General features: G+C 41.9%; 1 protein-coding gene across 1 annotated transcript in view; it reads right to left on the minus strand.

Moving 5' to 3' along the window:
• Nucleotides 1-26,256, minus strand: part of Mxd (MAX dimerization protein) — a 281,626-nt gene that overhangs the window by 80,775 nt on the left and 174,595 nt on the right. Inside the window, exon 6 of the mRNA XM_076439723.1 lies at nt 17,410-17,743. Within this exon, the coding sequence (XP_076295838.1) occupies nt 17,410-17,743 (334 nt within the window). The remainder of the gene's footprint in view (nt 1-17,409; nt 17,744-26,256) is intronic.

A 26,256-nucleotide genomic window follows, 5' to 3' on the forward strand; every position in this document is an offset into this window, starting at 1 on the left:
ATGCGAGTAATAAAAAGTTCAAGAAAAGAAGAAACGTCGTGTAATCGATGCAGATAATTTTTATTTTGCATAAAGATCCGCATTTCGGACGACATTTTGCGCTTCATAGCGCTTTAAAAAATGTTCAATAGGTGCAAATTTAATTTCGAAAGTCGTACTCGATATTGTTTGCTGATAAATAATTCTACAAGAATGGTATCTCTGACGAAGATTGCAGGCGTCCATGGAACAAAATGGCTACTAATAATGCGGGCAGGTTTAGTTGAAGCTCGCGTACGTTGAACCATTACAACAATGGAAAACTTCGGGTCCCGTTAACAAGTACAGCTCTGTATAGGACCAGAAATTTCCCAGTATACATCATCATCGTCGTAAACCCCTCTCGTTCCGCGCGAAACCTTCGATCAAGCGACCGACATCGGCCGCGAGGACATAATTCCCCTCGTCGAAGATATACACGCGACAGAGAGAGAGAGAGAGAGAGGGGGAACACGCATACCTACACACAGAGAGACAGAGACGCCGGAAAAGACAAAGAGAGGAAGAGGGCAGAGAGGCAGGATTGCCAAGGGACCCGCTCACAATCTGCTTTGAATGAGATCGAATGGAGGTGCTCGCGGGTCATAATTAAGAGCCAGCTATTGACGTAATGCCGCACGTCACGTTGCCTCATTGTTGCCAGCTACTTGCAATTAGCTGCGCGAACAGCCAATTTGCTGGCGGCGTAATAATTTTCGTTTTCGGGGGGAGAACCAGGCAAATGGGATCCTGGAATTTTCGAGGCGATGTTGTTCCGGTTGAAACGATCGGTCGCTCGAAATCTAGAATACTAAACGCGTTTCTTCATCCGCGAATCGTATCCTTCAAAAGCCCCCCTCCGAAAAAATAGTTGCACAACAGATCTCGGCGTAACACTTGACCCATTTTTGCTTTGCGCTTCAAATGTGTTTCCTTTAGACTGATTTTATTAGATCAATCTAATAAACTCAGTCTTAATCGAAATCGTCATTGAACTTCTCAGTTTCTGGCGAATTAATTCGATGAGGATTACATTAGAAATATAATGCAGGCGTAACACCTGACCCATTATTACCTTACGCTTTTATCACTGATATACGCGTAGTTGAATTTATATCTTCGAATATCTTGAAGAAATAAAACGTCGTCTGTTAATCAGATTCTACGGGCAGCGAAGCTGAGAACGTAGACGGCGCAGTCGATCCAGAGATCTTCAATTTTTCGATTAAAACGAAACACAGTCACAGTGACCAATCTACAATAATAAAATCTATTTTGACTGAGAGTGTGGAATATAATGCAGCAATAAAATACATTTTCACTTGTTGCAAACCTGATCAAATTAAAACTTTATTGGATACTTTCAACGGTTTTCATAACAGACTTCAGTTCACTCGTGAAATTGAGATCAATTCAAGGTTGAATTTTCTTGACTTTAGTATAATTAAGACGGGTAAAGAATTAAAAACGAATTGGTACCATTCGTTTACACATAGCAGGTATGTCAAAGTTTTATTGGTATTACCCGGTTTTGTTGAACAATTACTATAGTCTCTTAAATATGGTCCACATTTGGATCGAAACGTCGAGATCAATTTAAATTGCAAAATTGCTTAGTGAGTAACATTTAACATTGTTTATTTGCACTATCTACGATCGACATAAAGGAAGATTCCGGAATAAAATATGTTCGAAAAAATTAATAAATAAAGCTGCGGTCCTAGAGGTTAATATTGATTTGAATTTATTTTTGGTTGGCCACGGTAGTTCGATAAAGGAACGGGGCGGTGCGGAGAAGGAACCGGTAGAAAAATGTTATTCAGTCGATTTTCAGAGACAGAGGCGACCAGTTTTCCGTGGCGAACACAGTCTGAGGAATATATACCAACGAAATATTAAATTCGCTCGCGATTGAATCGAAAAGAAAAATCGGGTCTGCTCGGGGATCCTGCGCTCCGGAGGAAAACCGACCGCTCCGAGCAGAAACAATCGATGTCAGTCGATTAAACCGTGCTCGAGGGGCGGGCACACTCGATCCGGATAGGATATCGGCTCGATTACGTAGCAATTCCCTCGGGAGATGGCGGGGGACGCGTTTACGGTTCCAGAGATGCGAGACCGGAAAGCGAAAGTAATGCGGGATCGCGGAGGAAGACGATTTGCTGTGAAAATCGGTAGAACTTGCGAATGCCCCCGTCTTATTCGCGACCGATACTCCGCTGTCTATAAACACGTCGTTGAAAACCGAGAACTCGATTCCCATTATCTTCTCGAGCGCTGCCGGCACAAAGTTTGTTTGTTTTAAAACATTCTTCGATATTCGAGATTCCTTCAGATCTGCAAACGATTTCGTACCCTGTTGTTTCGTCGCGAACATTTCGACGATTTAATAAATGCAGGATAAAGAAGTAATATAAAAATGATTGTTTTCATGAGAAATTGACGAGGACTGTTTTATTGGATAACAAATATTCTAAGGTTTGGTGCATATAAGACAAACAATCCAACGTCAATCTTTGGAAACATTATCTGGTCGAAGAATAGTATCCGCGCGCGACCAGAGCTTTATTTTTAATTTGATAAATAATAATATAGATTGTCCCGCACTCCTGGGGCAAATCAATTTCTAAGTACCTGAACGTGTTTTGAGAATGAAAGCAGGATTTCAAACAATGATATCCAAATCCACATATGGAGTAATAAATCCTTTAAATCGCATTATTGCAAGCTCAAACATGCTGTGTAATAATATTGATCTTTTTAATGGCACGTTACAGGAATTCAAAAGAAAATTACGCAGGATTATTTGTTAATATCGTACTTGTATTTGTTTAGTTTCGCGCTTGTCCGTTTTTATGTAAATTTCAGGTTAAGACTTTCTTTTTTATTATGTCTCTTTTTGTTTTTATCAGTTCTACTGTAAACAACTGCACACATTTGTATAAAAGGACCTCGGTCCGAATATAATAACAATAAAAATTGTATGAAACCTGAATAGACATAATCTGGCCATTGTTATATGAATATAATTTTCATTTTTGTGGCAGTGTTAAAAGAAAGATTGTCGTCCCTCGTAAACTCAAGAAAACGCATTGTCCAATATAACGGATTAAATCTTACATTGTTCGAACCAAAAAGAGCTGAAATTAAGGGGATCGAGGAAGCGTTTAACGTTTTCGTTTCGTTAGGTAAATAGCATCGATTCCGCGCGTCTTTTGTCGTTCCAGGGAGCGCGTTAACGGAAGAACACCGAATATCCTTGCTGGAGGAAACAGAATACAAAAGGAACGTCGACGGAAGTTATCGCGTCCGGGCTCGCGCCATCATATTGTAGTTTTCGTCGCCGGCAACGGAGAAAGTTCGTTGTAAACGGCCGTTTAATGACCGCGCCCGTTTCTGTTTTCGTAATATGCAAAAGTTGGCTCCGACGGTCCAAGTGTCGTTAGCCCGAAACGCGCGCGGCACGTGCGGCCGAAGCCTCCTTCCGTCGTGCCTGCGTAATCCCTTTAGGGCAAAATTTGAGGGTTAATCGTGTTAGGGTGATGTATATCGCTAAAGCCTCTGAAAGGATTGAAGCCCGGCAAAAATGAGCGAACCAGCGCCCCGTGGGGAAACGCCTTGCCTTGTCCGTCGATCGCGGAAGTTTCGCCCGTTGTCGCTTATGCGAACCCACCCCTACGACTACCACCCCCTCGTTCTCTTTCGCGGTCAGGGATTCGTTCCTCGAACTTCACCGGCGGAATTCCTTGAACCAAACCGTTCAATTTCTGTGGCGGCAATTTTACTGGAAACGCGACTTTAATCCTTTATAATTTACTTATCCATTCACAACAATGAATATATCACAACTATGAATATTTTAAAATTTACTACACGCGGTTGTTGTTGCAATTGATGAAGACAATTTTTATTTTGCGGTCGAGATCCGCGGTCTAATAATTACACACGATACATCTGACTTATTCCTAGAGGTATGCCACTATTTTAGACTACAGCAACGATTTTAGCGACTCGCCAGCGTGATCTGACCTCTCAGCTTCTATGACACAGATCGCGCATATTTAAAACGGTATGTTATTTGAGGAACTTGAATAACACTAATTTAAATACAAATTTAAATAAAAACTAATTTAAATATCATACGAAATACAAATATTCTTAATACATATTCTTCAAATAAAATACTATTTAAAAAAAAAATGACTGACTCAAATAAATTATTTTATTTTCAAAAATTACTGCATCAAATAAAATATTTTTTTTTTTGAAGTTGTACACATACTTTAAAATAAATAGGATTATATTATATATTTACTATTTACTATTTAAAATACTATTTTCCACAGCTCTGGGACAGAGGAACTGGCAATTATTGTATACATGACCTGCAAGTCTAGTAACATCTATAACTTTTCACAAAAATTTTACGTTTAAAGGAAACCGTGCACTAACGTTGTATAAATTAAACGATTAAATAATTAGTTTGCAGCTGGAGGAATTAGACACGCGATCCTGATTCCTCCTAAAAAAATTAAGCGACAAAATGTCGTCTGCGATCCCGACGTAATATTTTGCGAAGGACTCCGGAATAACCGCGCGCAACGTGGGAACGTTGTAATTAGGCTCGCGACCGAATAATCGCGGTACAGTTCCACCGAACGAAGATTTCTAACGCGAACAAGCGCAACGCGGCGCGGTGCGGCGAAGAGAACGCAACAGTGCTTTCCACTGAAAACAATTGCACGGTCAAAGGGTTAATGAACTGTGGCCACGTTGCGTGCCGGCGGCCTAGTCGAGAAGATAACGCTAATAAGGTGCGGAATAGCGGGAAGTAAATTATCACCGGGAATAATGGAAACTCCTTTCGCGGAAGCGAGTCGACCGAGCCTCCTCGCTTCTCTCTGACCCTCCTCACTGATGAGGAATCGTAAAACAACAAGGATTAGGCGACCTCCGCGCGAGAACATTGTCAATTACGCCGGGAACAACGGTAACGTTGCCGCAACCTTCGAAAAGATTGCTATCACGCCGCCGCAGTTTTAAAGGGCTGCATCCAACAATGGCGATGTTTAACCCTTCGCACACGCTACCTCTGATATGTGTACTCGCGCGAAAGATCGTCCGATACTTCCGACTGTTTTACACTTCAATTGTACTAATTGCGGTTCATTACGATCCATACTGGATCCTATAAAACTATGTCTCTTCCTGTAATGATTTTAATAAATTGCTGATAATCACTAAAAAATTATTGAATGAAATACATTCTGAAGGATTTTGAAGAAAACTTTTATCTTGTATTATATTAGGTCGTTCGGAAAGTAATCCGATTTTTATGCAAAGTAACAATTTTCTACCTGAATTGCAACAATCTGGAGTGAAACAGACATTCATTTTCTTTCTTCATATGTTTAACGTCTTGCCGTACGATTTTCTTCATGGTTACAATAATTACAACTTCTTTGTTTTTAATCATTTCACCGATGAAAACAGAAAACTCGTATCTATCCAGACTTACATTTTCTTGAACGCTAAAATATTCATTGTGCGAAATAATTGAATTTTATTTCGTCTTCAAAGAAAGACATAACATTCATATTCAGCAGATTACATTTCAAGTGTTCGCCACGAGTCTGAGTCGTCTAAATTCTTCTAATGTTTTTACTGTTTCAAATTACACGTACTTCACTGTTGTCGTAAATACGTAAAATCCGGCTGTCTGATAATCAACACGTGTATAAAATGAATTTGACCTTTAAGTAACCTGCAGGATTATAGACGTAATATGGCAGCGATAGAGGGCGTTTCGGATGATGGCTAAATTGAATGAAAGTTCGGAAAAATGAATTGTTTACGTGGCTGGAGCAACGAGGTGTGAACAAAAGCAGGAAACGACTATTCAGCCGGAAAGCGATCGGATTAGTCGGACAGAGACAATAGATGGAACCACGGGGATCTATCGCGTGCGGAGCACGCTGATGTTTTGTTTATCTGCGCCGACTCGGACCCCGTTCAATAGACCATCGTTATAGCTGTTTCGTACCGGAAGCACGAGTTCATTGATGGAAGTATGCATTGAGTTTTATCAGTGGACCTTGCGATCCCGGAATCCCGAGCGAGCGGCGAACTGCACGGGGAGAAGATTCCCGATGAAGAAGTAAGACACGACGAAGATGAAGATGTTCTTTTAATTGTAAATTTCCGAGTTCCCCAACAGTTTCCACCGAAAGTTGGACGGTTTCAAACGATGCTTTCATCCCTTATTTATGGGAATACTTCTATCCCCGAGTGAAGTTATGGAAGAAGAGTTATTACTGTCCCGAGAAGACCGGCGCTCTCTCTAAGAGTCCACTGATTAAGAACTTCGGGAGGAACTTCACTAACACGGAATTATTAATCTGTAGACGATCGTGTGAATCAAATTTCCCGCCGGTTAGGACGCGGATCTGCTTGCGAAGATTCAGCGAATCGTTCAGGCAAAAATTCTATTTGCCACCGTTGGAAAGAAAGTGACACAATCAAATTGCAATCCGGGAAAACTGGACCGGGTAATTAGCGATTTGAAAGTTTCGGAACTCAGCCGGCTGAAAGTTAATCTACAGAGAACCGGAACAGTCGAATATCTTGTAGAAATAAAATGTCGTTCTTTAATCAGGATCTACGGGCAGCGAAGCTGAAGACGTAGACTGTGAAGGATGGTGAGGCGACAGTAAAAATTGCCATACCATTATTCAAAACAATTTTATTATTGTTCAATTCGTCTGTATTCTATAAATCGTAAAAGGCTCAACTGTTGTATGAGAAATGTGTTGATCTTCGAATTAAAATTGCTTCGAGTCCAAAGGCTCAATTTTCGTCAGAATTTGTGGAAAGCGAAGTTGAAAATTTCAAAATGACGCAGGAAAAAATTCCTGATCGCGTTCTTCTCTGTGATAAAATATTTTGCTCGTTTCTATCATGGTTGCCTGAACGATTGAAACTGGTAAAAATGAAACGTCTCGCCCACTATAATTCTGTTTCTTCGGAGGAAGATCCGAATTTACGGAAGCAAAACAATCATTTCTAATGAACTAGTCGTATAGATGGGACGTGGGAAATACTGAATGAAAAAGAGAACCGGTGACCTAAATACAGTACAGGGACGAAGAAAAGAACCTGCGGGGTGGAATCAGGAGGATGAACGTGGGCGGCGAAGTAGAAGAGAACCTCGGAAAGTTCGCCGGGAGTTATAAAATAATTTCGTGCCGGAAACTCACGTAGCTAAGTGTATCTACGGCGAGGCTCGAAGGTAATTCGAGGTTTATACCCGCGGGTGCGGCTCGTTTCCAGTGAGTTTCGTTCATTCCTTTCCTTCGTTTCTATCCCGACGTGTCCTATTTCCGATTGTGGTCAAAGCGACCCGTTAATTGTGTCGCTAATGACTTTCGACGAATATTCCTGCGGAGAATCATTACTCGAGTCATTCTTTTCGAGTTCGTTCATCCTCTTACATCGTTCCTCGCAAAATGAATACATATGTAGAATCGTTCATCTTTGTGGCGTCGGAATAATGATTTTAAAACCATGTGTAATTTCGTCGTTCGCTTTTGTTTTCGTGATTTATGATTATGAACATTTAACCTTGTGTGAAAATTCGGAGTGTGTTGTAAATGGACAGAGGATTTTACGAGAAAATATTTGTGGGATTTAAAAATGCTGTTGCATTATTTTTGATCCGATTACGTACGACATTTTTGTTTTCGTGAGTAATAATAATGAACATTTAATCTTCCGTAAAAATTCGGAGTGTGTTGTAAATGGACAGCGGATTTTATACGAAATCGAGAATATATTTGTGGGATTAAAGAATGCTGTTGCATTATTTTTTATCTGCTTGCAATCATCGAACGAAGAAATAAACGTCTGTGTTGCTTCTGCGATTCTATATTTTATAGATGTAGAAGAAAATCGGAATTAAATACGTTTTTATTAAACTGTTTGAATAAGAACGAGTACAGTTCCTCAAGAATTCGGACAAACGAGCCGCGTGTCCTGTACGTTAAGAGAAACAGCTGTTTCGGTCACTGAATAAAATTCAAGCCCGTTAATTATTCCGGATAAGATAAGGAATTTCGAACATGCGACTAATTCGAAGCAGTTCCGACCACGTCGAGTGGCTCGGAATCTCGTCCGAGTCGTTGACCACGGCGAACCCGGCGATTCGAAAGACGCGAGCTCAGCCCGCGCTGCCGGAACCGCATCTGCGCGTTGCACATGCACCGGAAACCGAGCCAGAAGACGGTTGTTTCGCGATTACACGCTCCAATTCCGATTCCACCCCGATTCGGCCCCTGGATCCGGCGAGAGACGTTAGGGGAGGGGACAAGAAAACGAAACGACCCGTATCGTATAATACGAACGACGTCGTTAGTTTCCTCGTTAAATTCTCCATCGACTTCTCGATAACTTACTGACAACCGTGTTGATTATTAAAGCGGACGGAACGAGCGGTCTGCGGTCGGCAAGATATCTCTTAGCTGACTCTACAAATTGCTGCCTCCTCTCCACCGATCTATTCTATTGAAATAATAGCGCCTCCCCGCAGCTATAGCGAACGGGACCGTACGCGCGCTTATAACGAATCGTGGACGCGATTTCACTGTTTGCTAAGTCTCATCTCTACGCTGCGGATATTCAAGCAAAATAGAAACTTTCCAAGTTGATCTCAAGCCACACACGCTCATTTCTCCGCGAGAATTCTATCAATTGGTTCGTTGACAACCCGTTTCACCGACACGATTTGGCCGACAGTAACTTTCGTCGACACTATGTTTTCATCGACACGGTCAAATCGTAGACATATGTTATCATCGAATAGTCCGTGTTTATTCGAAATGGTACAAGATCGGCTTTCATTTTCCCTTGAGGAAACAAAACGATTTTCAACTTTTTAACTAATTCGTATGTCTAACTCTTGACACGATCGAAGATCGATTAAAATATTCACAAGACTTAAAAAATTTTCAAAAAATGCTGCAGAGTTAAATTGAACAGAACCTAGTACGATTTTAGTTCATTTTGGATCTACGAGTAGGTTCTTAAAGTTTGTCTACAAAAATTGACAATTGCATAAACATTCGCAGTCTTTTATATTCATCCCCGGCTTCCGATCCGTGTCCCGAGCAGAGCGGCGATCGCGCGAGAAGCCAGAAACGCGCGAGGAATTCGCGTGAAATTCCTGAAGGAATTCGAAAAATCGCCGGCGTGGCTCGCGTGACTTATGATAAGTGCTTCGCCCGGGATATTCCCGTGGGATCATCAATTTTAACGTTCGCCCGCGTTTCGTCCACGTCGCAGCCCTTAACCCCGTAGCCGGACCCCCGACCTCCTTTTTCTTTACCCGGTACCTCTTCTATACGAACCTCGCAATATATCACGAACCGGCGAATGCATTTCCGGGACGTGCACCGGGATACAAGGAAACGAGTCGATCATCGGATGCTCGCGCTTTAATAACGATACTACGGGAAACGCACGCCATCTTGCTCACGAGGGCCATCAGACCCACCATCGTGTCCTTCTTGAATCATCAAGCTTCGCTACTGTTGCGAACGTCCACTTTATTCATCGCTGCTCTTGACAATATCCTTCGACGCTGGAAATATTGTTCTCTTATGCTGTTCACCTTTTAAAATTACCAATTAATTTCTATAATTCTCTTTGAATTTTCTGTGATTCGCTAATGCATACGGAGATAGTAAAAATTTTATTTATCAATGGTGAAGGTTAGAACAATAAAGTAGACTTCATAAATATGTAAAGAATGAAGTTTCTTTGCTTCGCTAGAAGTAGCAAAATTTTTCTCAATCAGTAAAAATTTTAGATCTGCATTTCTGCAACTTGAAATTACGAATTAATTTTTATAACTTCCTTTGAATTTTCTATGGTTCGCTAATGCATACGGAGACAGTAAAAATTTCATTTATCAATAAGGAAGGTTGGAGGAATAAAGTAGACTTCATAAACACATAAGGAACGTAAAAATACGAGGTAAAACCGATTCCTCGAGGTGTCCACAGAGCGAGCGATAAAAGATAAAAAGGTTCGAACAATGGTGTAGGAGTGCGATTCGCAAGATCCCGGTGCAACGATCGTCGGGGATCGCGTAAGTGCGTGCGACGCCGATCATCGGTGAGCGTAACCGTCGAGAAAATTGACTGTAAAGGTTGAATCTAATTTACGATAGCATATTTCAAATGTCGATGCGAGGCGACACGACCCCGCTCGAAGGTACCAGTGGATGCCCGTGAAGAGAAGGCACACGATTTTCTCTTTCTCTTTCTTCTTATGCCCGTGTCACGGGAAAGAAAAGGATCGCGGAAACTTTAAGCGTTCCTCGAAGCGTTCGGCAACTTATCGTCCCGGTTCGATCTTCATTGGTTTCGCCGTGCTCCGTTACATTCGCGGCGTTCAGATTGAAATCAGGCAAAATTCGATAGGAGGTTCGGTATCTTTCTCTCGAAGGTACCTCGTAAACTCCGCGACCCGATAGGATGCATTTTATTCCTCCCTGCGGGACGCGTTATCCGAAACTCGCTCCGCGATAGAAACCCGCGTTGAAAAGTTATTATTTTTTTCTTTCCGCCCCCCTGCCTCTGCCACTCATCCTCTCTTCTTCATCGACATGCAGGCCATTTTAACGTCTTATCGATTCCGGCCGCGAGAACGCACCCCCGGAGAGACACTAAATTTTCATTGCCGCAGATTAAGAGACACAGCTCCAGCTTAAGAAACTGCGAGGAAAAAAGATTCTTCTTAATTCTACCCTTCCGCGCGCGAGAATTATTTCAACGTTTCCGTTATATTAGCACTAACTTCTTTATTTATGATTGTTAGGCAGCTTTACGCGTTCGCGACGAAAATGTCTGGCTATTGGAAACTTGATATTTAGTTCTCATACGTTATTTATATCTTTACTCGACGATTCTAAAAATTCGTTCGTTAAAAATTAATTCGTGACTCGAATTTTGACATGACTGAATTCCTCTATTTATTATAATTGTTGAACGCGGTGGTTGATCATGGGAGATTATGGACCGAAAAGTCGAGCAACAAACGCTATCTCCCCAGTCTACAGTTTTCCAAAGAGAGAAGCTGAACATCTCGACATGTTATCGGTGTTTTTCGGTAAACAAGCTCGCGGCCAAAAAATTTGCGAACCAGCGCACGTCCGCGGGAAGGGAAAAACAGCGGTCCGCCTAATTGTATTGAGCAGCGTAGAACTGTCCGATAAGTTCTGAAAGGGGTAGAAGCGAGCGAAGCCGGCAAAAACAAATAAACTTCAAAAATTCGTCAAGTTTTATCGCGGGATTTTTCGCCGAAGATAACTTCGCCGGGTTCAACGACATCGAGCCAAATTCTTCTCCCGGTGTAAGTGTACGGAGCCAAAGAAGAAGAAGAAGAAGACGAAGACGGGCGAAAGAAGCGGAAGATGAGACACGCGTCCGCGAACTTCATCTCACGGAATCACGGGGACGGATCAACGGGAGGGATCCTCGAGTTGGCGATCGTCGATCGTCGCCGGGACACGTCGTCGCGTACAACTTTTTATCGGTTGGCCCCACGCGCACCAACTTCCTGCAACCCCTTTCTCCTTTTCCACCGTCGTCGTCGTCGTCTTACGAAGCAGAACTTCATAAGCGACAGAGAACGAACCGGAAGTTTGCTAACGGGCTGAGTCAGACGGTTCCGCGACAGCGAGAAAATTCGCGGTAATACGCAACGATTCTGCTGAGGAATCGTAAAAATGTCAGCGCCGGTGAATTTCGTCGAATCGCGCGCGCGCTGGGAACGTCGCGGGACAATTGTCCATATCTACCGGGTGTAAAAATACAAGTTACTCGGCCGAGGGACTGGACCGGGAAAGTTGATTTCCGGGGAACTTCGAGGAACTGTCTGAAAGGGGTGAAATCATCCCCTGCAGTTCGCGGAACGCTTGCTTTGTGAGATTGCCACGATACTGCCAAGTGGTAGCCGTGAGACATTGGAACGCAAATGTGCCCGTACGGTGAAGAGATTTTTCGGATTGCATGAGAACAGCTCCTTCGTAGAAGTATCGTTGTGTATCCAGGAGGCTTGGGACAAATAGTTACATATGTGGAAGTCCATTATTTATGTTAATCGTTTCAGATTGGACACTAGAATGTTCTTGTGTTCTCTATAAATGTATTATCGAACAGATATAAAGCACTTAGTATAATAAAATTGAAGTTTTGACCTGAATGACCTGCTTCTGAAAAAATTAGAACGAAAGGTATTTGCTGAAACTATTGTAAGCAAACCTTGCGGCGACGAGAAGAGAAAACAAAATAATGTTTTTCTCGAAAACAACGAGCACGCAATGGAAGCGTAACGAAAGCGACATGAAAATTACACGGCGTAGACGCGTTGTGGATGTTTAATGTATAATTTAGCAGATCGAAAATTAGGAGAGAAAAGCAGGAAAGGACCGGATGTCCTGGAATAACGTTCCTCTTGTTCCAGCACGACGATAAACTCGGATTCGATGGGACTTCCACGGCTCTGCCCCGTACGGAGTGGTATCGATTCCGGTGTTCTTAAATGAACACACACACACACACACACACACACACACACACACACACACCCAGAGAGAGAGAGAGAGAGAGAGAGAGAGAGACTCTAGCTAATTATAAAGTTAAATTAAATATTGATATGCAAGGATTCAACTTCCTCCGCGAGAAAGATTGCGTCCCGTGGAATTTCGCGCGGGCCTTTCTCGAGACACGGTGATCGCTGATTACCGGGGACATTTGTACACAGAGAATATTTAAATGGACCGCGAGGGCGCGCGCGCGCTCTCACGGCAACTCCCCTCGGTAATTAGAAAAGAAAGTTACAGCGGTATTAGCCACCGACGACGCCACTGGAAATTCAGACTGCGAATATCATTCGACGCCTCGCGAACGCCTCCTAAACTTTGACGCTTAATCACACTTTTAATTGGACGACGACGCTGCGCGTGTACTTACATGCGAACTCCGCGACGATGAATTTTGTAAGACGTCGCCGACGCGATGGGAATCAGATCAGTTTGCAAGTCTGAACGTTCGAGGCGATTTTAAAGCGCGATCTTAACGGAACGAAAATATAGGAACAATTGGAAACAGAATATCGATTTAACCCCTTGCCGTATTTTAACGAGTCACACTCGTCACGAAGATTTCAAACAAAGTCTAACAAATACGAACGTTACGCCTTCCTTCTTAAATGAAATAAAACTCGATTCGCTGGTAATCAATATAAAATAAATGTAGCCATACAAATTTTGCAGCTAACCATTTTTAGGGATAAAGATGTTTTACTCACTGTGACTGTAAAGGAAATGATAATGCAAGGGGTTAAAAGCACACTTTCTAATTAATATAATGAAATGCCCGATATTAAAAGAACGTTGTTCGCCGTACATAAACAAATGCTGCTAGCTCAAGTCGACATTTCTTGCTGCTGAAAGTATCTAAAAATATTTTGTTTCGTTTTTATCATTGCAGGAGCTGATAATCGTGACGGAAGGCGCGTGTCTAAGACGTTTACTCGCCGACTATGGGCGACGCCGCGTCGCGAGGTTAAAACAAACGGTGTAACAGCGTCGCGCCGCAACAGTTGACTCATAATTCGCGGATTACTCCAATTTTACCCGGGCGCCGGGGTATTTATATAGGATGTTCGGGAGTAGGTCCTGTTTCTAACGAGCTGACTCAGCCCAACCTTGCCGTTTCATCGGCTGAGAAATCTCGGATTAGAACGCCGCCGTCTGAAATCGCAGCGTCGCGCACCGGTGGCGGTGGCGGTGCAACGACCAAAGTGCACGCCGTGACACGGCCGAAGTTAACGCCGCGTTCACATGACCGCGCGCTACCATGCCGCCACCAACGATCGATAAATATGATCGCGAGTAGAACGCCGTGGCGCAATGGCCGCCCACCGTTCTCAACGAGATCGCTCTTCGGTCCCCAGATGCGAGATTAGCGCCACCAAATCGTTCCTTTTCACGCGAGCCTACGCTCGACGAGAACGTTACGCTTCACACCCCGAAACTAGATATTTTCCTGACCCTTTCTCGCCATCACCCGGACACCCACCTGCCACGTTTATTCTCATCAAGCTTCTCCAAAATTATCTGGACCTTCCAACTCGATTTTTCCAGGGACAACACGTTTTAGCTTACTTAACCTTCGTGCAGCCAACCAAAACGTATATGTAGATTATGTAAAACATTTTGTATTTAACGCTAAACCTACCGAACGCTAAAAGCGGTTAAAATGTTTCAAAGAAATTAGTTATTGATTTAACTAATTAAAATATTAAATAATTTAAATATTACTCACAAGCAATTTTGCAATTTAAATCGTTCGACAAGGCCCTATTTAGTTCAATTTTGTGCAATTTTTATCACAATATGTGCTTGTGCAACGTGACTCAATTTCCATGCAAGCAACTTCGTCATTTCAATAATTGTAACATGGAAAACATAAAACCGGTCATTTGACCGGTAATGGTAGATTGTTAACATATCTGCGGAAATACTCACTTCAAGACTATCAATTAATACATTAGAAATTTGGTAATACGTTTAGAGGAACATTAACAAGTTGTTGAAAGAAATCCAGTAAAATGCAGTTGGCTGCACAAGGGTTAAAGATGTTGTAGCGTACTTGTGATTCCAAAAATCTTCACAACTGAACATCAATTCAGCTGCTCTAATATATCTACGTATATAAATAATTTTATAAAAGCGAGCATTTATATTATAGAGTCACGGAAACGAAGGTTTGCGTTTACAGCATCTCGATTACCGAATTGAAAGTTGTATGCACGATATTACGATTAAAATGTGTTTTAGCGTGTCTCTGTTTATCCTTCTAAATTGTAGGATGATCCCATCCGTTTAAAGGAGTTTAGCTCTCGACTTCCCTCGGTAAATCGTTATCATCGTCTGGAATTTATTCATCCCATAAAGTATGTATCTATGAACTTTCTACCGACGCATCCTCTGTTTTCCCTTCCCCTCCTGCCAGCCCGGTGTTCTACGTATAATCCTATTACATTTGAATGAGTACGAGAGTCGGCTATAATTCATTTAATTCTACTCCGGGTTTAAATCCTCTCGAGTTTCTACCATTAACGATAATCTCGTTTGTTACGTACTGTCCGCTGTAGTACCGACTGTTTCATAACATGCGTGACATTTTTAAGTGACCATTGTGTACGGAGTCTGCCAGGGCGAAGCTCCTATTGTGTCCTTTCTGATAAATCCGTTTCACCGTTCACGAGGAGATAAACGAATGCAAATAAATGCAACGGCATTTCATTAGAACATTGCGATGCTTGTTCTGCGACGATAGATAGAGCCTATTTTACCAAGTGACAGTTCTAAAGACACGGTAATTAGTAGAATACGGAGTTTCTATTGGCTGGTAGAATTTGAAGCATATTGTAATGTTGTCTTTATTGCGATAAAGTCATTGCGGGATGAAATGAATTTTTATTTCTCTCGATAAAGATGTAACATTTCTATATTTATACGAATCTGTTAAAATCGAAACTTTTTGCATTTCATTCTGTCAAGATCGGAGACCTATACCAAGTTAAATCTGTTGCAGACATCAAAGAGTAATCTAGAATGCGACTCGCGGCTGAGAATGTCTCTAAAATCCAGGCGTACGCTAACAATAACGTAATAAGAGACATCCTAGCCCGTGCTCTTAGAAGTAGCCAACCAACCGGTCAATGTCTTGAACTTGGGCGAGTATCAAAGAGCCCGAAAGGGATCTAAACACGGGATCCCTTTCATATCTGAGTAGCTAAAGGACGACGTCTACCTACGCCGAATTCAGCGCTGTTAATAGAATAACAGGAAGCGTCTAAGTCACCAAGGTTGCGCGTGTCTTCGACTTGGATATCATCAAAGAGCTGAGAAAGCAGCCTAAACATGGAACTTCTAATAAACATTGTGAGGCAGATGAGTGTCTAGAGAACCGAGACCTAGTGCCAGAAAGAACAGAGTAAAGGAGTTCTCCCGTGAAGTGGCTCGAGCAGCCAACTCCGGAGTTAATGTCTCAATTTTCGCTAGGAGAACGAGTAGCCAGACATATAGGACACTCGTTGAACATAGGGTAGCTAACTTCCAGCTGATACGTACGAGTATCTCGAGAACCTAGACAAGAGCGTGTCGGCGATATCTTCGAAACCTGTCACCCAATCAGGGGGAGATAAGGATAATGTAAACAAACACAGATGTCTTTAATACGCCCTGGCTGAATAATTGTCAGTTTCGTTTCTGACATTGAAAAGAACAGAGCTTTCCCAGATGAGTGCAGCGTACGCGAAACCATCAATTGTACCAAATGGAAAGCGGAGAACGCCATCACCGTACTACCTTGGCCGTCCCAATCCCCTGATGCAATAGAAAATGTGTAGGCTCATTCGAAAAAGAATTTGTTTAAATTTTTCGACATTATAAAGTTGATTTTCGAGGTTGAAAAAATTATTTTGTAGTAGCCCAATCCTTTCCGAATAAAACAAAAAAAAAATGTAGCTCAATCGGACAAACAGTACTCGAGATAAAAATTCGTAAACGAGGCCCATTTTCGCCGAAATGGGCAAAAATTGAAAACTTCGAAGGCTTGCCATTTCTAAGAAAAATTCGTAACCGGCAAAATGATGACTTAAACCCCCCCTAATTTCACATGGACTACAACATATTTCATTTAGAACAAAATCGACGATGGTGCCTGCAAAAAGTGATCGATTTGGCATGGAATGACCCGTAGTCCATAATGAAGAGCAAAATAAGAACTGTATAAGAAATGTAGAGTTGAGAAATGTATAGTTGGCGGGACGGTGCCAAGCTATAATTGCTAATGGAGGAGATTGGACTCCTTACTAAGTTTGATATACAATAGGCTCGACTCGTATACAGTTTTCTACAAATATTAGGTTGTGCCAAAAGTTTCTTTCGCAATGCGCACATTTAATATTGTTACATCACACAAGTATTAGGTAGGGTTTACACAGGCCTAGCCCAGTCCGTTTCATTACCAAGTAATGAAACGTTAATAAACAGATGATCACGTTGTTTGTATAAGTATACTCGTGTGACGTAACAATATAAACGTACGCGTTGCGAAAGAATCTTTCGGGACCATCAAATATATGAATATTTACAGAAACATGGTTGACACGCTCCTGTGGGACAGACTGTAATTGAAGGACCCCAATCCTCGAGGTGACGCAAGCAGTTAGCCAGCGAGTCAGGTTGACCTTGACCGGTCAGTATCATCGGCGTTGTTCGCTTTGTGCGGAAGAAAGAATAGGACAGAAAGTACTCACCGGACTCCGAGACGGATGGACTGCCCGCAGACCTGTCGGAGTTCCTGGAGCTGGCCGTGGAGCTGGTGAAAGAGGCTGTTCCGAGCGAGCACTCGGAAACGCTGCGTCGTTTCGATAGGAGGGCCGCGGTGGCTGCGGCTGCAACTGCGGAACCAGGTCTGCAGGAGGAGCCAGTCGGAGCGCTCGTGCTCAGCCCATGGAGCCCGTGGAGCTCGTGGAGTCCGTGCAGGCCCGTCTGGCTCGTCAGCTGCTCCAGCCGTCGCCTGAGGAACCTTTGCTCGCGAGACAGCTGTTCCTTGTGCACGGCGTGCTTGCGCTCACGCTCCTCCAGGTTCTGCAACAGAGAGCGAACGAAGCCGGCGATTATGCGCTGCACAACTCAAAGGTATACATATATGTACATGCGTGTATAATTGTGTGTGTGTGTGTGTGTGTGCACGTGTCCCTATGATACGATGCGATGCGTTACGTTGCATCGTCCTACGGCTCTCTCACTGCCGGATCGATACCACAGCTCTCGGAATCCTGTACGGTCCAGGCGAACGCCTGGGGCTCTGGGATACACGGCCCAGGGAATCCGTGTCCAGCTCGACGCCGACCTGCGAGGGATTTCGGGATCGGATTCTTTCCTCCCTTACCAAAAAGTCTGTCTATTAAGGGGCTAGACTCGTTTCTAGGATTGCAAGGGTGCGGGATGCGCCTTTTCTTCCTCGGTAATGCATACGTGTGGGTTTTCAGTAGTCAACAGCGCCACATAAAAGATCAATCTAGTTTAATCTAATTACGAGGCGTAATTTAGTAGCTACTTTCGTAAAGGTGCGACAGCTACACGCCGCCGAATAATGCAAATCACGCCTTGTAAACGTAAAAATAGGACTTTTCAGGACTATTGCGGCCTAGATTGATCTTGTATCTAGCGCTTTTGATAACTGAAATAACCCATCAATTCTGGAAACGAGAGTCCATCCCCTTAAGTCGGAGAAACTTAATTCTGATACAGGCGGAATCATAAGCTGATTCTTCTGCGAAAATGCGGTGCGGTATAGAACGATAATTTTTCCGTTCGACGTGTTTATGAGATAGACAAATGGGTGAAACCAACTTCCTCCGTCCCCCTCGAATGAAATCGATAATCCCGCCCCGAAGAGAACCAACAGGACCAATCGGACATTTCGATAAAAATGATAAGCCTCGTCGAAGATCCTTCGATCATTCCCCATCTCGAATCACTGCCTGATCGTTCACTCGCGATCCACTGCAGCCAAGAGACTCTCAAGGCTTAATAAAACAACCTCGACGTCTCCGGGTTCCAATGCGATAAATTAACGTAGTACACTTTAGTGGATCACTCGAGCGGACTTTCACTCGGGATCTCGTCGAAGGCCGATCAGCCCGCGGATTTTTGCGAAATAACTTTCGGTATAAATTCGACATCGGTCGGGCATGGATTACCGGTCGTTTAATCTTCGACGTTTAATCCGCTCGACCCCTCTCGTCCGTTCGACTCTCGTACGCTGAAAAACAGATACGGGGTAATCCAGTCCGCGCGCGGCAAAGCTCCCCGAACCGAGGATTTCTTAATGCGTTTATGTTAAATTATGCGAGACAGAGCAGGGAGGACAGAGGCTTTTCCATCGGAGAGAAAGGATCCGATATTTAACCGCGTCCGTTGGCGGAGCTTTTTCCTTCTATCTTTGTTTGCGCTCCGGCCGTCCTTGGAAATTAATTCGATGAACTCGGAACAGTTTCGCAGGCAGCGTGGAACACGGTTCCGCGCGGCGAAAAATTGCAGGATTACCGGGGCGAACCGTGGACCGCCCACGCGGATTACCGATGGATCCGAGGACTTCAACTTTAAATAATTTAACCCGACTCTCCGTCTCTCTCTCTCTCTCTCTCTCTCTCTCTCTCTCTCTCTCTCTCTCTCTCTCTGCGAAACATTCGTTAGCCCCTGATGAGCCTCCGGAAATATTATTTTCCTCCAGGCTGCTTGAGAAAGTCCAGCCTTTGTCCGCGAGCAGAACTTTTAAATCCTTCCGGCTGGACCAGTTTTAATTGCGAGTTGCCGCGATCGTGCACACGGAAAATATCCGACGTACAATAATCACCGTTGCATAATCCATTTACGGCTCAAGCCTTTGCCGAACGGTTTTTTAATCATTTGCCGTCTCGAATTTCCGTGTGTTCGTTGAATGTAAGTTTCTGATAAAATTAGGTGTTCGATGTACGCACATAACAGAACAATAAAGACTCGTTGTTAGTGGATTTACAGAGTTGACCCGCGGCTACTGCGGGAATTGAAGTTATACAACTTCACGGACGAGCACGTTTTCAATAAGACGAATCGATGCGCGACGATAATTGCGCGAACGCCAGACACGCGTCGCTAAATATTTCTGCTGGCGTCGTGTTAGAAGACTGTCGTCACTATAGTTTCATTCAAATCAATATCTATTTCAATTGCGAGAGCTATGCACTCCATTCGTGGCTGTGCACCCACTTCTTAAGGTTGGTACTTTAATCATTCACATTTTATTTTTGTAGCCAACTTCATCGGAGGACTTCGAATAATTAAATGTTTCTATTCCTTCGCTTATATTCGTCAACCTAAATCTACGAGTTTTCGAGAATCGGAATAATGTTGGTGAAATATCGAAGCTGTAATATTAGCAATTTTTTGCATTACACTAAAGATAGGACAATTATTAAAGTTAGAATAACACCGAAACGATACTGAAGCATTAAAAGGAGCAACGTTCGAGAGAACCATACGAAGGTTAGGCCATTTCTGCGGGGAAGCAGAGAGAACATCGAGGCTGGACTCCGAGATCCGGTCGAAGTGTGGCCAGCGTCATCGGAGACCAGGTTCGACTAGATTCAATTAAAGAAGACACGACGTACCGTGCATCCGGAGTGATCGAGAGGTTGCGCAGTAATTAAGGCGACGGATCACGCGATCGTGAATTAAGAGAAGCCGATCACGATCGTCGTTATTGATTCGTGTTCGGGTCGCAGAACATTCTTTCGCCCCGTGGCCACGAATCGAGTGAGTATCGATCTTCGATGGCGGCTACGTGTCCACCATTAAACGAGCGACAATTTAAAGCAATTATCGTACGGAGTCGAAAGAATTCTAACTTTTAATTACTCGGATATCGTAGGGTAAAGTAACCAAGTATGGTATAGTCGCCTATTATGGCACTACCTTATATCTTGTAAAGGAGAAGTCGCACTTCAGTGAGAAAATCCTCTAACAATAGTTTACCATGTTTACTCAACTACTCAATGTTTACTCAATGTATCGATCCTCCGCCAGTTGTGTCTCCGCGTGTTGAATATTTTTGTGGTTAGATTTTCGATTGCATTTTTTTCGAGGAAGGTAAGTGATTTTAAAATGTTTGAACATATCTGTACTTTCAGTTTATTTATATTAATGTCTGCCAACTGTCGGTTTGGTCTGAAATTCTCCTTGTCAGTAGCCATTTTCTCCTTGTCAGTAGCTAGTATTATCAGTCCACGTGGAGTTCCCAATATGGCACTACCAAGGTTCCCTAATATGGGTATAGCTATTGACATTCTTGCTGTGGGTGCCAAATGTAGTACCAGGTGTCATATTAGGGACTCAAGGTGTACCATATTAAGAACCCCTTTCACTGGAACCTGCAAATGACACACCACAAACAAAATATTTTTCCCAAGCTGTATTAATTTTTCAACAAACTTGACCCCAGAGAATCTTATCGGTAGGAAATGCATCTGCAACTGGTAATTTTTTGGACGAAAAAGAGCAGTCTAAAATAATCAAAAAATTACATCAACAGAAAGTGGTTCATATTTGGGCACTTTACCCTACTTACAATCTCGAAACTTTCAATTTAGTGTTTTTCTTATTTTAAGTTCTTATTTTGCGTTTGAAGTAGTCATTTCATTGAATAAAAATTTGTTTATGTTCGAGTTACATGAAGTTCCACGTAAACAGTTCTGTAGAATTGATAACTGATAGTAATGTGTTAAAGAAATTTTTATCTGATTGTTCGGAGATGATTGGAAATAACCAAGAGCGAAAAGTTTCCCTAAGTTTCATGATTGAAGTTGTGCAGCGCACCGTTGATGAAGGAACTGATTTCGACATTAAGGTCCATCTCTCGTTTCGCAATTCGCGAAAGAGGAGGCCGACCAGTTCCGGTGTAGAAGGCCAAACGCGAAGTAACCGAGACTCGTCGATTGCATAGCCGCGATTAGGAAGGCTTCCCATTGCGTCACCGGCGCGGCGCAGCAAGAAGTGGAGAACGCTGTTTTCTTTCTTCCGGCGCGTAATCGACAAGCATTTCACTCGAGGCTCGCTGCTGAATTCACTTTAACTCTCGAACGACTTTCCATTTACATAGTACCAGCTACGCTAGTAAGCAATCCACTGTTCCTCTTAAAACCCTGCTAACACGTTTTACATTTTAATTTTCCCACACTTCACCCTCTTAAGAAATGGACGACCGTGGCTGAAAGAGAATTTCACTCGAGCAACGCGCGCTTTTATACAGTGTAATTTTATATTAATAATACATTCTGGTGAAATTCAATTTTATCGATGAATTTTAGTAGAGAATATTTTCAATTTATCTGAATCAACTTTAGCGGTGGTTGGTGCCGCTCAAAATATATATATATATATATATATATATATATATATATATATATATATATATATATATATATATATATATATATAGAAAAGAATTTTAGAAACGTATATCAGATTATTGATTAAAAGAAACTGCGAGCGTAATTAATCGAATTGCTGAAAACTTGCATGACAATTAAAACTGCAGCAGGAAATTTGCACCCGATCGCAGCGTTGAATAAAACTAGTAAAGTTGATTAGGTGAGTGCAGCGCGAACGTATGCGGTAAACCCGAACAGAGGGTGCTCTACATGCAGAAATAAATGGGAATTGTGGAATAAAATTTTTCGCGCGGCGCTTCGTTCCCGAGATAATCGACTTCGAAAGTTTGCTGATGCGCGTGCATTCGTGGCTGCGCGAAGTAGAGACGGTACGCCATGAACAGACGCGTTGGTATAACAAATTTTTAGATTTCATTCGAACATTTTATTCCGAGTTTCTCGTTCAGTTTTTACGTGTGCATTGCACAATCTAGTAAAAAGAATCAACAATATGAAACTAAACATTTCCAAACAAATAAAATGGTTTGCTACTTCTATTTAATTAATTATCAATAAACTGATAGAATCAATCAAAGATATATATATTTATGATTTCTCATATATTAAAATTATTACGGGGAAGAAATAACATTCTGTTTGGTTTCTATTTCTTGCAATCGCCGCAGACAATTTTTATTTTGCATAAAGATCCGCAGTCTAATTGTCAAACATCTCAGAACGTGTTTTAAATATTTCTCGATTAATTCGACAGAGATAAGCGGCTTTTGAAAATGAAGACTTGTGCCCTCAGCTTTTTAAAACAGCAGTCTTTCGCAGACTGTTTAAACACAATTTGAAAATGATCGATGGAAGATGCATTATTTAAGATTCATTGTGTTTCCGGGATTGAAATGCGCGCGTTATACGCGAGGCCTGTATTAATAATTCTCGCAAGCTCGTTGAATATTTGAAACACTTAATATGTCATGCGAAAGATTCAACTTATAATATCCAACTGTGTATCGCGTTTTATTCGCTAAGGTTCAACACGGTCACGCCTCCGCGATGCATTTTTCAGTTGATTCTGTTACGTTTACTTCCACCTGGTGCTACGCAAGCCGGTTTGATTGTGTGACGGAGCTTCCCGAGCGAAAGTTATACAAATTTTATGAAAAAAGTTCTCTGAAAGAAGAAAGTTACTCCGGGGAATACGTAAACACGAAGACTACAATTTCAGTTCGGGGAGTATCACGTCAAGCACAGTGTCCCGTATTTCTTCAGCCCCGGATGAAGAATGAGCTCGCGCAATACAAAATTAATTAAAGTTCATGTAGAACCTACTAAAAAGTTTGCTAATTGTACAGCAACAATCGCTGGAACTTCCTCTCTTTCAATTTCCCTCACTGTCTTACATTCTCTTTCTCGAATATCATTTATTATCGTCATTTATCGTCATACCCTTTTACCATTAAAATTTTATATTGGCTTTACTGCCTCATTATTTCTAAAACTGTATCTCCTCTGTCAATAATTTTAACAAGTCGAAAATGGTGTGATGAAATTCTCATAACGTCGACGATTTTGTGATATGCAATTTTTGTCATGTTCATTTTTGTCAAAACAAAACCGACTAAAGAGAAGACGGACACATCGACTCGTTAGAAAAATTGTTTGCAACTGGGAAAGCATAAATTATTCGATGAACGTTTCGCCGAATGTTCCTCTCGTATTTAGCGGATGAAGCGTCGCAGTTCTGAGCCGTTTTTTATGGCCCGGTAGAGTGAAAACGAGCGAAGAAGACGAAAGAAACAGGCATGTAAATAAGGACAGTAGGAAGAGCGATGACGACGCGATAGGGGTAGCTGTTAAGGGGTATGGGGAAGCAGTCTGCGATTTATGACACCCTTCCAGAACACTACACAGTATAGTCCCCCTGTAATCACTTCTTCTATTCGGAAGAAGAGAACGTCTTGGAATAAGAGGGACGGATAAAAAGTGAGGACAGAGAGATGCTGCGATAAGAGACTGGAATGGAGCAGGAATAGGACGATGGATAATACGGCGTGGCTGAACGATTAGAACCGAGAAGAGTTCGCAAAACAATCGTCGGACGGACCTGTGAAACAGAGGTATCTCAGCTCCAGAAAATTACAAAATCTATCAGATAGAGTACAATCTATACAAAATCTTTGCCTGCAATCTAGAAAAGTTTATTTGAATATTAGGTTGTAAAGATAGAAATGCAGGATTTTTGTGTTCCATTGTTTTAATTATAATTTTGTATCAATAAATATTTACCTTAATTTAATGAGTTATATTTAATGAGTCATTTTAAAGCTTGTTTTACGCTCTATTTAATTATTCTTTTGATATTCAATTTTATTCAAATTTTTATTAAATTATTTGGCTTTTATTTCAGAATGTCAAAACGCGATTTTCGCATTATTTTTTTCTATGAGTTCAAACTAGGCTGAACTGCCGCTCAAGCGGCTCGGAATATCAAGGAAGTATCGGGCGAAGGAAGTGTCAACGAATGCACAGTGCTCATAGAAAAAAATAATGCTAAAATCGCGTTTTGACGTCCTGACATAAAAGTCATATAATTTAATAAAAATTTGAATAAAATTCACTATCGAGAGCATAATTAAATAGAGCGTAAAACAAGCATTAAAAAATGACATGTAACTCATTAAATTAAGGTAACTATTTATTGGTATAAAATTGTAATTAAAACAAAGGAGCAAAAATCCTGCATTTCTTTCTTCACAACCTAATAATTCCATTTTTATGCGAATCAGAATTTACGACTTTCAGAGAACAGTCCGAGAACGGGGAGGTTTAGAATCGCTCTAAAAAGCTTACCTTTGCCTTAATTATGCAAGTGGAAAGAAGGTTAAAAGTGTAATTAGTCTTAATTAGCCCCTTCGCTGATATTTGCGCGTTACTCTCATTTTCCATTCTAATCTGTGCTCGAAAGTGGCCCGTTTTTAAGGATGCGTGATCCTCTTAAGCGATAATAGCACCGTGAATCGTGAGGTTTCTTCGGGGAGCTGCTTGTGTCTTGGAAATTCGAATGTGCATGTCGTTTCGACTCTTGGCATCGTCGCTGTTTATTGAAATTCACAGCATTTCAGTCAAAGTTGTATATATTCGTGTAATGCACACATTAAAATTGAACAGAAATTTATTTCTTGTATTGTTAGCGCTTCATTGCTAGACTGCGGATCTTTATTCATAATAAAAATTGTCTGCACCGGTCCCATGAAATAGAAACTAAATTGAATGTTATTTCTTCCGAAATTATATATCGACGTCTTCAATTTTTTCCATTTTTCAACAATTTTCAATTTCGTATACTCAATTTTGCTGTAAGTGCATGGAAATGCGTCTAGTCATTACAAATTTCTTACAAAATTTACTGCTGATAATATCTGGACATGATTTTTGGTTGCATCGCTCGTTAATTAGTCGTACACAGGGTGTGTTCATTCGAAAACTTTCCAACCGAATATCTCGAAAAGTATGAGACATTAAAAAAGTGTAAAACAAGTGTCCAACGATTTCGAGGGGGAAAGAGGAGGGCAGTATCAGTTGTTTTATTTGGGTGGCGTTCTCAAGGTCATTTGTAGGTCACCTTTGTTTTATCAAGTGGAAACCTGCGGATAAAAAAAGAGTATCCTACGAAAATTGCTGGTCTTTTTACGTACAATAAGATCCCATAATAAAAAATATAGGTTTCTTGCCTTGTAAATTATAATTTTCGGAAAATGTTTTTTGCACATCATTTGGTAAACATATGCTTCTAATTGCTAACAAAGCATCGGGCCGCGTTTGGTACAATTATAAGAAAGTTATTCTGTTTTAAAGGTCGTGCGAACACTTTTGTAAGCCACTGTACATATTGTTCATCGGTTCTTCTCAAATTCTATTTTCCCCAGCCCCGTTTGATAGAGTCGCGTTGCTCGTTGACTGTTGGGAGTTCTGTTCACCTGTGCACGTCGGGGTTAGCGCATCTCCGGTAGCTGGAGGCGCGGAGAAGAGAACGAAGAAGATGCTGAAGTAAAAGTCGACGCGGCGGGTAAACGGGCAACCGGTGGCCCGACGACTTACGTGGAAACGGAATGATAATGCCGTGCGATGCGAGTGTGCTTCCTGCAATTATATTATTCGCGTATGTATACGACGGCG

Source organism: Lasioglossum baleicum, chromosome 15 (assembly GCF_051020765.1).
Source record: "Lasioglossum baleicum chromosome 15, iyLasBale1, whole genome shotgun sequence".
NCBI classification, from domain to species: Eukaryota; Metazoa; Arthropoda; class Insecta; order Hymenoptera; family Halictidae; genus Lasioglossum; species Lasioglossum baleicum.